Here is a 14,242-nt window from a genome sequence, read left to right on the forward strand (position 1 = left end):
GTCCCAGTGCTGTGGACCCTAATGGTGGATAGTGCAACCTGGAGACCCTCAGCCTGGTTTGCAGGTTCTCAGGACCTTGGTGCATCCATGACATTGCTCTTGCTCTTCTCTGGCCAACACCTGAGAATGAAGCCCTCCCATACAACATAACTTGTCACCTGCATGTGACAGCTTGGTCTTCCATGCACAGACCTCAACAATCTTCCTGAAGAGAGGAGCACAGAAAAAGATCTTTCAGTGAGAAAAGGCAAGGTCGTGTCTAACTCTCTGCCCAACCCTCCCATAACCTGGAGCAGACCCATAGTGGTGGCCTGCAGATTACAGCTGGATCTAGGCAGGTGCTTTACATGTGGTATCATAGAATCCTAGGGGTTGGAAGGGACCTCGAAAGATCATCTAGTCCAACCCCCCCTGCCAGAGCAGGGCCCCCTAGAGTACATCCCCTAGGAACGTGTCCAGGAGGGTTTTGAATGTCTCCAGTGAAGGAGACTCCACAACCCCCCTGGGCAGCCTGTTCCAGGGCTCCGTCACCCTTACAGGAAAAAAATTTTTTCTGATATTCAACTTGAACCTCCTATGCTCCAATTTACACCCATTACCCCTTGTCCTATCACTGGTCACCACTGAGAAAAGCCTAACTCCATCTCCCTGACACTCACCCCTTACATATTTGAAAACATTGATGAGGTCACCCCTCAGTCTCCTTTTCTCCAAACTAAAGAGACCCAGCTCCCTCAGCCTTTCCTCATAAGGGAGATGTTCCACTCCCTTAATCATCTCAGTAGCTCTGCGCTGGACTCTTTCAAGCACTTCCCTGTCCTTCTTGAACTGAGGGGCCCAGAACTGGACACAATACTCCAGGTGCGGCCTCACCAATGCAGTGTGGTATGGGGACAACCAGACAACAATGGTTTTATTTTCAGAGCATCCTGATGTTAAAAATGGGGAATGTATAGAAGAGGAACTCTGTTGCACAGTGTCCACATGAAGCACTGGTGGCACAGCCAAGAATGGATACCAGCTCTCCAGCACTGCCAGCCTGAGCTGCAAGGCCAGGAGATGCATGGCTGGGCAGACAGACCCTATTTCATCATCATATCACAGAATCATGGAATGGCTTAGGTTGGAAGAGACCTTCAAGACCATCTCCTCCAACCTCCCTGCCTGAGGAGCAAGCCTGAGTGCTGTCCCACTCTGGAACCACCTTCTGGTTCATTAATCACTTGGCTGAGCTGAGTTATCTCCACATATCAGGAAAGAAAAAAACCAAACAGATTGCTGGCTAATATTCATTCCTCTACCTGTTACCTGGCCCTTCAGCTCCAAGGGGCTGATATTTGCTGCTGTTCTGAGCAGCCTGAAATATGAATGATGTTGGGGGAGCTGTTGTGACAGTTCGGAGGGAACCAGGAGCATTAGCAGAGAATGTTTCGTGCAAGGAAACCCTTTGCTGGTACCAGTTAAAGATTGCATAACCATGCCAAGTATGTCTTATTTATTACTGTCGTGTTAAATACTCAGCTTGCCTCCAGATCAGGGATTACTCAACGGCCTTATAGTTTTTCAGCTTTTTTAGCTGGTTAGCACGCTACACCCCTTGCAGATGACAACTATTTAGGAAAAAGAAATCTTTATTTTTTTTTTTTTTGTATACTTGTACACAAGTAAAATAAAATGCATATCTATATATACTGCAATCTTGTGAAGGAAAAGGCAGCATTCTTTAACAAATACTGCCCGTAAACATGGTGTGATGGAATGAGTACGGAAAAAACTGCAATATTCATAAACATAGGATTCAAACAGCATCAAATTCATTACCTCTGCAAATGGGAACCTGTAATATTGTTCAGTGGGATGTCAAGTTACAAACAGATTTTAGACATTCTTTTCATACCACTTCTTACATTTTTTTTTGTTTGTTTTGTTTTGTTTTGTTTTGTTTTTTTCCTGTCAATAAACCATGTTTCTTTACCATCTGCTGTAGCTACAGCTGCTTTGTGGGCAAGTGCAGTTCCGAAGACCAAAGGTATAATTCACAGGTTTCAGGACAAATAAATTATGTACATCTCGGTGTTTGTCTTTTTTTTTTTTCTTTTGTTTTTGTTTGTTTTGTTTTTTGTTTGTTTTTGTTTTTTTACAAAGGCATCCAGTTAACTTTTGTGTAACAAAGCTTTCTCAGGGTGGATGATAGTTTTGCTTTTTGTTTGCAACATTTATGGAGGTCAGCAGAAGTCTAGTATTAAAGTGTCATCAACCCAGGAAAAAGAGTTAATTTTAGCAGAATAACAGTAAGCTCCACACCAAGGGGGGGATCAAAAGGCTTAGGCTGAGCTGTAACGTGGAGCTGTTTCCTGGCTGGGTGAGGCGGCACTGGGACTTTGATTTGTTCTTTTTAGAGCATCCCTGCCTCTTTTTGGTTGGGACTGTGGAAGGTTCAATAGGCTCTAAAAATTCTGGTCTCAACTTGGTCAATGGTGGGTCTACAATGCTGGGGAAGGTCCCAAAGGGGGAATCGTTTATCTGCTTGTTGCTGCCATTTTTGGAAAGGTCTGTCTCAACGTACTTGGTTTTGGACATGTTCTCCTTATCCTTGAGAGGGTTGTTGGAGGACGGGCGGCTGCTGTGGGAGGAAGGACCTGCCTTGCCTTTAGCTTCATAAATAAAAGACTTATCTGTCTCAGGCTGACAGCACTTGGAGGAGCCATCGTGGGAGCCCAGAGGGGGGAGCCCAGTTGGCAATTTCCCAGATCTGGTCTTAGTGCTAAAAACACTTGTTCGTATCTGGTTGAAGGAGTCAACGCACCCTTCCAGGTCGGCGCTCTGCAGCTTTTTGAGGTCTCTCCCTGCCAAGCGAGGGGGGAGGTGACACTCGAGCTCTGAAGATGATCCTTTAAACTGTTTAAACCAATTCCAGAGAGACCGAGCCTGGCAGTCACAGATCCACTGGTTGCCATTCAAGCGCAGGTACTGGAGGGACACCAGGGGAGCCATGGTTTCCCCCGTGAGCACCGTCAAGTTGTTGTTAAAGAGATACAAGGTCATAACTTTCCCAAGCTCGTGGAAAGAGCGCCGGTGAACCACGCTGACCCTGTTCTGGTGCAGAAGCAGCCGGTCAAGGTTGATCAGCCCACGAAAGACATTCTCTGACAAGCTCCTGATTTTGTTACCATGCAAAAACAGGTAGGTGAGGTTTGCGAGATCGATGAAGGTGTCATCCAGCAGATTCTGAAGATTATTATCCTGAAGGTAGAGATACTGCAAGGAGAACAACCCTCGAAAAAGCCCTGTGGAAAGCTCCAGGAGCCCACAACGATCCAGGTGTAAAGTGTGGAGGTGAACGAGACCCCGGAAAGTGACGGGGTTGATAGACTTCAAGTTTGTGTTGTCACTCAGATCTAACTCCTCCAGTTTGTTGAGCCCGTAGAAGGCCCCGGGCTCGATGAGGCTGATGTTGTTGGAGTGGATCCAAAGAATCGTCATGTTGCGGCAGTAGGTGAAGCTGGTGGACCTCACAAGGGTTATCTTGTTGTTGTGCAAGAAGATGCGTTGGCTCTGGATGGGTATCGTGGTGGGGATTGCTGTCAGTCCTTGCTGCTGACAACTGATTGTGATCTTCGGCTCACTGTAGCATACACATGCCCCGGGGCAAGACTCCACTTCTGACTGGATGTTCAAGCAAAGCACCAAAATCAGCAGTTTGCTTCCTAAAGGATAACAAAAATAGTATGCAAATTAGGCAGGGTCACGGGAGAGCACTTTTCGTCGCAGCTAATAGATGAGCCTGAAAATCACCCTTTCAAAGTGTCTTGCTTTGAAACACACACCACAAACAACATATGCCAGGGGAGACAAACCATTAAAATGCAGAATTAAAAATGCTCCTACCACTCAAGGCAATAGTTACGATCAATATTGACTCAGAGTGACAAAGCCTGAGCACCTCCTCAGCCTTTCATGCTTGGGAGGCCTCCAATTTCGGTGGGGAAAGAGAGCAATCACCATCCTGAACACTCATCCACCATGAGCCCTGTTCCAAAGAGCTTACCTCTGAGCAGAGGGGCTGTCTCAGGAGGAGCACTTGTCTTCTTCACAGGCAGGTTTAGCACAGTTCAGCCTGTGGGAAAACATCTGCCCAGCTGTGGCTGGTGCCTGCAGCCATGAGGTTGTGCTACGAAGCCTCTACATCCCATTCCAGCCATGCCACCAGCTCCTTGCTTTTGGGGATCACTGAACAGGTCCAGAAAACTAGCAGATACACCCAGATTGCACTACAAATGTAAAGGGAGATGTGGCTTTTGTGACTTTCCTTGAAAAATTTCTGATTGATCTGGTCATCCTGAAAGGAACAACTGTGAGGGATTCCCAAAATAACTTCTAGGGCAGACCTGCCTGTAGATGTCTCAAGAGCATCTTTTCCTTCTTTGGGCCAAACCTTTATGCCATGTGTTCCTGCTTTCCTTCCTCTCTCCCCTTTTTCCCTTTAAATCTGTGCAGCCACCAAAGAAGAGGAGAAAACAGCATCTTTTTTCCACAAATAACAATGCTGTTGTTGGAGAAAATAATGCAAAAGGCCTGATTCAAGGATTCCTTGAAATCTGCAAGGCAGAACTATGTTTCTTGTGTCCCAGGCATGCTGCAGGCAGCCTACCAGTGTTGAAGAGCCCCTGAGAGGAACATTTTTTTTGTGGTGGTGACAACCCATTTCCCCAGGAGCTGGGTTGCACAGGAATCACAGGAAGCATTTTGATATTCATAAATTCCCGAGCCCTCTGGTTTTAAAAAAAAAATTATTTCTTTAAATTTTTTTTACTACTATCACCCCATAAATTTCCCTTCCCTGTGCTGCAGGGAAAGAGTAGGAAAGGACAGGCAGAGGCTGAGGAACCACCATTATCTCCTGAAAGGGGAGCCAGGAGGAAGGGTCAGAGTGAACTTCCAGCTGGGAGATCTGCAGAGAGATTTTCCTCCCCATGGTGGAGAAGGCAGGGAGAGAGGCAGTTTTAGCAGTGCTTTCCCAGCAATTAGCAGCAACTAATTAGGTTGCTTTCTCTCAACCCCACACGGGAACTTAAATGAACAGGCAGCAACCACAGCAGCAGGAGGTTCTGTTTGTGAAACCCCACGTGAGAGCAGGGACGTGAGTGTCTCCTCCCCAGCGCATCACAGCACCTCTGGCAAAAAGACCTCCTCATCACTGGGGATCCCCAGTCCAGGGACCACCAGAAGCTTTCCCTCTCTACTGTTGGGGGAGATTTGTTTTTCTTCCCTGAAAGCCTGAAAATGCTGTTCAGGCACGGTGACACCTCATTACACCTTCAGGGAAAAGAGCAGAGTTCAAAAAGTCAGCCAGGAAAGGACAATGATGCAGAATGGGGAAACTGGGGGAAACTGGGAGAAGCCCACAGCTTCCAGCCATGTGTGCATGGTGCAGCTCACTGGGTCCCCTGGGCCAAGTCCTGGAGATTCTGGTTGCACCCCAGAGGAAACAATTACAGAGCTAATGACATCACCTCATCTCCACATAAAAGCAGCAACTTCAAACCCCAACGATAAGGGAATAAATGATATGGAAATCTCACCAGACTCTGCATTGAAGCAGTAACAAAGATATCAGAGAAGCCAAGATGGGAAGGTTACTTTTCTCCACCAGCAGGCTGGGCTCCTAGGCCTGAGTTTCACTCTAGTCAAATTAATTCACTGTGTGCAGCTAATAAATCTGTGGTGATCCAACAGTCCAATATGGGAGGGAAACCTCCTCCATAGCATAGTCCACATGGGAGAAAAAAATCAACAGCTCAGCATGCAGAGATAATTTGAGCCTGATATTATTATCTGCTGAGCATCCCTGGAAGGCAGTGTGTTGAGTGTGGTATTATGACACATTCTGGCTGGCTTGTCATGCTTTGACATATCACGTCCCATTGGATGGAGCAAAGTAACACAAGACAACTGAAATCCCCTGCTAGAGACATGTCACACCAAGAGTAGCCTCCTGGGAAATTACAACAATGCTGGCAACTCTCAGACCAGCACGATTCCTCTCCAGCTGATAATGAAAAATCCGGGGCCAGAGAAGGAGGACTTTCTGGAGGCTCCTTCTTCAGTCTCATGATTGAGGTGATGGGGGGCCAGGGTGGTGCTGGAGCAATGGGATTCACTCCACACAACATCCACCCCAAGAGAACAGCACTGGGGCTGCAGCCAAGCCCTGCAGGCTCCAGAGTTCTTCCCAAGGAGAGCTATAGGGGAGAAAATCCAACCCTGATCCAGATGCATCCCACCCATCTTGTAAATCTCTTACATGCTCACAGAGGGGTGAATGCAAAGAACCATTCCCAGAGGAGAGGAAGCACAATGAAAACATTTTTGTGTTGTGCTCCCAGCCCGGGGAGGCAAGTGGATAATAACTACGTGTGTTCACAGGGAGAGCAAGTGACAACAGGCAGCAGGGAACAACCTCAGTGCCCTGGGTCACCCCTTCCTGCCAGCCAAGCTTCTGCACCCTCTGCAGCACTGCCTGGCTCATGCCCTGAGTGTGCCCCACCAGCCCTGCCTGAGGGACACGAGGTCCTGTCCCAGTGTCACAGGGCTGGGGACACCCTGTGGGATCTCTCCATCGTGGAGCAGTGGAGGGGAAGGGGCAGATCCTGCTCTGCTCTGCACCGTGGCTTTTCTCCTCCTGCTGCTGACACCCGAGGCTGCGGGGAGCTGTGAGTCAGTGGCACTGAGAGATGGCTGCTGGTGGAAATTAATTACAGGCAGAGCTAGCCTGTGTGCTTTAATTAGGGACCTGGTGTTCTTGAGCTGCTTGGATTAGCTCCTTCCACTGGAGACAGTCCCTGTCAATCATCCCCCAGAGCGTTTTCCCTCTTAGTTTCCTGCCGTGCAGCTCAACCATGTCCTGACTGATCCATGACAAGAGCTCAGCACTCAGCAGTCATCAGAGAAGCCCTAGCAAGAGCAGGGCCTGAAGAAAATGAAGGAGTGGGTGCAGTAAACAGACAATCTTGGGAGGTCAAGGGGATGCTGCAGACCCCTTCTTCCCGGGCCAGCCTGGGGTGTGATGTAGCAGAGACCAGAGGGACCATGCCTTGGCCTTCCTCTGCTCCTCCAAGGAGCTTCTCCATCACTGGTGTTCCCCTCGTAACTGTGCTTTGTGTCAGTGTGTCCCAGACCACAGTGACCACCAAGTGCCATGATCCATCCAGACCTTGCACCAGGGTAGATTGACACATCCAATTCCAGGCAAATATGACTTTGTTTTTTCTGACCAGGTGCCAAATGACCACTTTAGGATGAGTACGGGACAGGGTTCATCCCAAGCTCTGGGAAAAATACACTTTTCCCTTAGGTCAGAAATATAGGAGGTGTTCAATGGTGTCATAGGAAGGAGGGAGGTGGAATGCCCACTGTGTTCCCACAGAAGCACAGTGTCCTTCCCTTGACCTGCCTGATAAATCCATCCTGAGTTCCAGGTACACAATGTGCTCTCACCACCACTGCCAACCAACTGAAGATCAACCCTCCACCACCTGCTGGACTCAGCCTTCACGCCCATCCTGGAGAAAATGGGGATCTTGGTGTGACATCCATTCCCTTGACTTTTAGACAAGAAGCCATTCCCACTCCTTCCAGAATACAATTAAAATTTAACTGGAGTCAGAAGCAAAAGATGAAAGGAAATTCAGTACCTGGAACCTTCAATGCCTCCAAGACTTTGGCTTTGAGTTTAGCATTCGTTCCTCCAGAGCTTTCTTAAAAGCCAGAAACCTCCTTCAGTCAAACTGCCACACTTCCCCTTTGCCATCTCACAAGTGTTATGACTCATGGAACTGGGAAGCAATTAAAGTGGGTCCATTATCTGTCTTTCCGCCAGTCCCCTGTGCAATTGCATTGTCAAACATGGCAATTAGAAAGAAAAGGCTCCGGGGGCCTCTAATAGATGCTTTGCAAACTTTTTAAGAGGCCAAAGCAAAATGCAATTTTCGGCAGTTTGCAGAGCCGTGGCCTTTCTCTGCTGCTCTGCACTTGTCTCTATTGATTTGGAGATATTATAATGCAGCTTTCCTACAGTGGAGGGTCAATAATAATTTGAATTCTCTCCTGGTTGAACATAAAGGGAGTACTTTACAATACAAAGCCTTTTGCTGATGCACACAGCATTTTGCCTTTGTTTATAGTAGGGAGATACTCGAGCTGCTTAATTCCCTGGTCTGAAGGGGTTTTGTTTGAAATTCAGCACATGGCTTTGAAAGACACTCTGCAAAGCAGCTTCAGTCTCTCCTGCTTTGTCCTGTGGGTTTGGGTGAGTGAATGTGCATCAAAAGGAAGAGGGCAGCACTTTTATGCACTTCAAGTCGAAGGTGAATGGAGAGGTGAATGAGGAAGGAGAATTGGTTTGGATGAGTCTCACCCCAGGCTGGAGTTTCCTTCCCTTCTGCTGCCTCAAGGAAGTTTTGTTCAGGATGGTGCAGCTGGAGAGGCTTTAGGGTGAGGAGGAGAGGAGAGGAGTGATGTTCTATCACCACAGAACACCTTGGAGAAGCAGCCAGTGTTGGGGAACTGAGGACCCAGCATGGGGATGAGCAGATCAGGTCTCAGCCCACTGGTGCCCACTGCAAGCCACCTGGCAAACACCTGCAGAAGAATATTTTGGGGTCCTGTGGCATATCTGCAGCTCTGTGGGGATGTTGGGGTGTCAGGTACCCCTCTAAAGGGGAACAGTCAGTGGGGTCACTTGATTGACTGAGCTGATGGCATCTCCATGTCTGCTCCAGGGGGATTCATTGCTCTCCAGGCTCAGCTGACTGGGCCAGCTCCTCCTCCACTGCCCAGGGCTGGAGCTCAGAGTTCTGGCTCACACCAAACTGTCTCCACTTTATTTCAAATCCACATCCCACTGCCTAAAAATAGGCACCTTTCAGACACTTCAGAGTCTGAGATGCTGATATGAGTGCTGTCAGATTTGACACAACTCCTGTAAGAGACCTGTGTTCTTCCAGCAGCTGGAGCCAGGTGTGTTGTCAGTCACAGAATCATGGAATCACAGACTGGTTTGGGTTGGAAAGGACCTTAAAGATAATCTCATTCCAACCTTCCTGCCATGGGCAGGGACACCTCCCACCAGCCCAGGGTGCTCCAAGCCCCATCCAACCTTCAACACTGCCAAGGATGAGGCAGCCACAGCTTCTCTGGGCAGCCTGGGACAGGGGCTCAGCACCCTCACACCAAAGAGTTTGTTCCTAATCTGTAAACTCTATCTCCACTCTTTCAGTTTGAAACCATTTACCCTCATCCCATCCCTCCAGACCCTTGTCCCGGGTTCCTCCCCAGCTTTACTGGAGCCCCTTCAGATTCTGGAAGTTGCTCTAAGGTCTCCTCACAGCCTTCTGCAGGCTGAACACCCCCAAGTCTCCCAGCCTGACCTCATAGAAGCAGACAGCAGCAATGTTTAGGCACCTGAACCCCAACTTCTATAGGTACAGATTCTGATCCCACTTGTTCTGGGACTGCATCCAGATCCATTAACCTTTGGGACTGAGGTGCTTTGGGCAGCACAACTTCAGTCCTGCTTTTGTGTGTATCTTCTAGTCTGAACAAGACAGGATTTCAGCAGAAAAAATACCAGATCTGGTCAGAAATGAAAGGTCATTTCTGTAATACATCCAGGCAGGAGATGGAGGCAATAGATGTGCCATTTCCTAACTTCCAGGTGTTCATCTCTTCCACCTAAATCATCCTCCCTTAATGTGATTTTTTGACTTAATATTGCAGGGATATTTTTAAGACAAGAAAGTGAAAGCCAGTTATATCATGTGCAATTCTTAAAATCCATCTTCACAGATCTCCAGAGGGGTTTGAATGCTGATTCTTCAGCATCACTTAGGACTGAACTACAAGACTCATTACTTGAGCTGAGTGCAGCACAGACCTTAACCAGGGCAGCTCCATCAGCCCAAAGGCACATGCCCAAAAAGATCCTGCCTGCTAGTGCTCCCCATCCCTGCCAGGGGCTCCCCAGTGCTCTCAGCATTTTGGTGGCAGCATTGGTTTTAGCCTAAGAACTTTTGGGTAGGGTTATGCTTTTGGTAGCTTGGCAGCATTTCCCTCAAGCAACATCAGGGAGAGACAGGAAGAGGTGATAGCAGTTTCTATTTTAGCCAATTCAAATAGGAATATTTTGATGAGGACCAAAAAAAGATAGATAGATAGACAGATAGATAGATAAAAGTCTCCTCTCTAGCCAGAGGGTTTTCCTCCTAATGAATTTCAGTGGCTTGCTGAAAGCCACAGAGGTGTGAAAGAGTCTCAAAGAAAAGGTCATGAAAAGCCTTCACAGGGGAAAATATCAAGGGATTTAAATACAGGAGTCATTAGGTCCCTCTACAAGGATAACACTAATATTGATTATTACAGCCTAGTAATGCCTGGGGAGACCAGGAAATGAGAAAGAGAAAAACCCTTGTCATAATACAAGAAAGTGAGAAGAGCTGCAGCAAATGAGAGAAGGGTCTGGTCCACAGTGGTCAGGCCCAGTGATGAGGAGCAGAAGTGGATGGTGTGAGCATTGTCCTGGCACCTTCTCCAGGCCCTGGGCAAAAAGTGCCTGCCTGAGGCACCATTTTTCTGTCTCCTCAACAGACTATGAAACCTTCTTTCCAATCTCTCAGGGTTTTTTCCAGTCCCTGGGTCACTGTATGAATGCTGCTCCAGACATTTTTGCTGTATTCTCCACATCTTTTCCAGATCTTCTTCCCTGCAAAGGTGGGTGGATGACACTTGGGATTTAGCTGCAACATGAACTTAATGCAGAGGTTTAGACGTCCTACTGCAGCTCTCACAGCTTCTCCACCCTGCCTGCCATGGGTCAGCCTCAAGCTGAGCTTTTCAGAGAGCATTCCACAAAGTCCCCAAGCTCACTTTGCTGAGTGGCAATCACTCATGTAGAGCCCATCCTTCTGTTTATTCAGGTAAGGGGCTGGGCTGTTTGCCAGTGTACATTACTGTGTACTTATAAATGCTGAATTGCATCTGCCATCCAGTCTGTGGTTATGAATTTCACCATGAAACCCCTTGCTGCAACAAATCACTTGCCTAAATATCCACTTTCCTTCAAGCAGAAATATTAACCATCTCTCACAGTTGGGCCCAAAACTTAAAATGGAAGCTGGTTGTAAGCAGTGGCACCTTCCTGAGCCAGCAGCCCAGCTTCAGGAGTACATCACAGAAGTAAGGACCTGGTAATCCCTACCTACTAACACAGGTTAACGATGCTTCTTCAAATGGTTTGCATTAAAAGAAGCATAAACTTTGCTCACATTTTTGATATGAGGTTATTCTCAGGCACTGAAAAGCTGCCCTTGTTACCACTGGTTCCTGTGATAGGCATAGGAAAATCCAATGGATAATACCCTGGGCTGTGCTTCTGTGAGTGCTTTTGCCAGCCCTGCACTCTGCCACCTCCCCTGGGGGGACTCAGGCTCTGTCAGTTCATAGAATGTTGGAAGGGACCTCAAGAATCACCTGGTCCAACCCTTCTGTTGTTGATGTGAGATGTCTCAGCACCCCACTGAGCTGCAACTTAAAACTTTCCAAGGTGGGGGAATCCACCACTTCCCCTGGGAGACAGTTCCAATGTCTGAGTGTCCTCAAAGTGAAAAGTTTTCCTCTTGTGTCCAAACGGAATCAGTTCTATCAGAGAGGCAGAATTTTGAGCTGTTCTCATGTTAGATGTAATAAATCTGTGTGGTTTCCATCTGTCCTGTTTCAAACAACATATTGCATCTAGGAAAAGAAAAAGCTTATGACCTAACATTAAAAACATGGAGGATTCCTGTAGAAAAGAGTTTTTATGTGGGTTTACACCAGTCAGTCTCAGGCCTGATACCATTCAACTTTGGTCCTTTCCATGCAGCTAATGTAGGTCTCATCCATCCCATGTTGGCCTCTTCTCTCAAGTAAATAATGACAGGACCAGAGGAAATGGCCTGAAGTTGGCCCAGAGGAGTTTTAGACTTGATACTAGGAAGAAATTCTTCACTGAGAGAGTAGTTAGGCATTGGAACAGCCAGCCCAGGGAGGTGGTGGAGTCACTATCCCTGGAGGTTTTTAAAGATGAGGCACTTGGGACATGCTCCAGTGGGTGATGCAGATATTTATATTTGTGTTTTATTTGGGGGGGATGTTGACAGAATCATAAAATCTGCTGAGTTGGAAGGGACCCATAAGGATCATCAAGTCCAATTCCTGTCCCTGTGTAGGGCACCCCAAGAATTACACCAAATGCTTCTTGAACTCAGGTAGGCCTGAGGAAGCAGTTCCTGAGGAAGCAGTTCCTCTGAAAACCTTCACTCTGAAACCTTCACCAACCTCTTAGCCCTCCTCTGGACACTCTCTTGTAGCTCTGTGTCCTTTTTGTACTGAGGTGCCCAACACTGCACACAGAACTCAAGATGGGGCTGTCCCAGTGCAGGGTGATGTGGGACAATCCCCTCCCTTGACCAGCTGGCAATGCCCTGCTTGATGCACCTCAGGATTCCATTGCTGCAGTGACCTTAGAGGTCTGTGGTAATTCTTTAATCTGTGATCCAGACTCTCCCATATTCCCTTCTCCTTCCTCAGAGGTGACTCATTTCCTCACCATAGCAGAAGTGTGTTCCCTTTCAGGATGTGATCACGTATGGAGGCTTCACACTGGAATAAACACGACCTTCTTCAGCTCTCCTGAAGACATAATGCAAAGTCTTGACATTGCTCCTGGCCCTCTCTAGTGTCCTCTCCACCAGTGTGACACCACAAAGGTCCCCACACCACAGCTTTCCCCAGGCTGATCTCAAAATCAGCCTCTGCACCAGCTCTGAGCAGGTCAGCTTGACCTAATCCCCTGCCAGTTACCAAACATAACATCAGAAACTCTAGGAGAGGCAAAAATCTTACAGATACCCAGTGTTGGGATGGTCTGTGACACAGGCAGACATCCTAGGCAAATATCTGATGGAAAAGTCAGATGAGAGCCAAGAGGTCTCTGCAGAAAATGCCCAGTGCCCAAAGGAAGGCTTTTCAGATGGAATAATTGGAGTTAAAAACTGCACATGGTCTGGAACAAGCATGTGGAGGAGCTGTGGCATCCCTGGGAAAGATGAGCATGAAGGAAGGAAAAGGAAGAGGAAAGCTGGAGGCTTGCTGCAGGAGGGCCAGCAGAACAAGGGTAGAGAGGCATCCATGAAAACCTGCAGTGGAACTCCCCAAATTCACCTCTCATGAGTTCATCTTGGATGAGCATCCTGAAAAACTGCTGTTATCCAAATCCATACCCAGCCCAGTAAATCCTGGCAGACCCCAGGAGACCAAAAGAAGCTGTGACTGGTCCCCAGCACGTGGGTCAGGGCACCATAGGTGGTCACAACCCTCATTTCCATCTTATCCAGATGGGATGCATCCAGCACATTGCATGAAGAGGATCATCTGTGACATCACCACCATTCTCTCCTCATCCTGTGAAGAGTGAAGTGAGAAAATATGCATTGTGAATCACAACCAGCTCCTCCAGAAGGTGGTATTATCTGTGCCATACTTATAAAAAAAAATCAGGGATAAACAGGTGTCCAGAGGAAGTTTGCTTTGGTTCCTGAGATGACTTCGATCTCCCATGGAGACCAAAGTATCTCAGGAATGCTTCAAAACATTATTACTAAAAGGTGGAGTTTCCTGTGCATCCAAAGCTGGTGCTAATGCAAGTAGAGTGCAGAAGTGACTCACAGAAAGGAGAGGTAAAGCTCCAGATGGCATTTACACCTGCTCTCCCCAACCATCTGGGACTGCACCCAGCTGCAAATTCCACCCCTACGTCTTCAGTTCTGGAAGTGACCCATTTCACTAAGCAGAATTTTTCTCAGTTTTCCTCTAAAATGACAGCTTTTTTTCTTCCAGAGCCAGCATCTGCAGCATCTGCAGGAATGGAGGAATGAAGTCTAGAAAAGAAAGTCTGGAAAGAAAAGCTGCTCCAAAAATTTCCCATGAAATGGGTTGTCTGCATGGACAGGGTCAGTGCTGCAGCTTGGGATCTGATGCCTCGGGCAGCACAAAGGGCAGAGGGACAGCATTTTCATTTCAGCTTTAGACAAAACCCCCTCATCAAAGAAGAACTAGAAAGGAAGAGATGACAGCAGACACAGATGGCTGAAGATCACATTTCTCTGCTGTGCTCACAACTTGATGCTCTCCTTTCTGAGAGCCTGGC

General features: G+C 47.6%; 1 protein-coding gene across 1 annotated transcript in view; it reads right to left on the reverse strand.

Annotated features, from left to right (window-relative positions):
* Window positions 1-1,752: 1,752 nt before the first annotated feature.
* Window positions 1,753-14,242, reverse strand: part of RTN4R (reticulon 4 receptor) — a 75,447-nt gene continuing 62,957 nt past the window's right edge. Inside the window, exon 2 of the mRNA XM_071763366.1 lies at window positions 1,753-3,707. Within this exon, the coding sequence (XP_071619467.1) occupies window positions 2,278-3,707 (1,430 nt within the window). The 3' untranslated portion in view covers window positions 1,753-2,277. The remainder of the gene's footprint in view (window positions 3,708-14,242) is intronic.

Source organism: Heliangelus exortis, chromosome 19 (assembly GCF_036169615.1).
Source record: "Heliangelus exortis chromosome 19, bHelExo1.hap1, whole genome shotgun sequence".
Classification (NCBI taxonomy): domain Eukaryota; kingdom Metazoa; phylum Chordata; class Aves; order Apodiformes; family Trochilidae; genus Heliangelus; species Heliangelus exortis.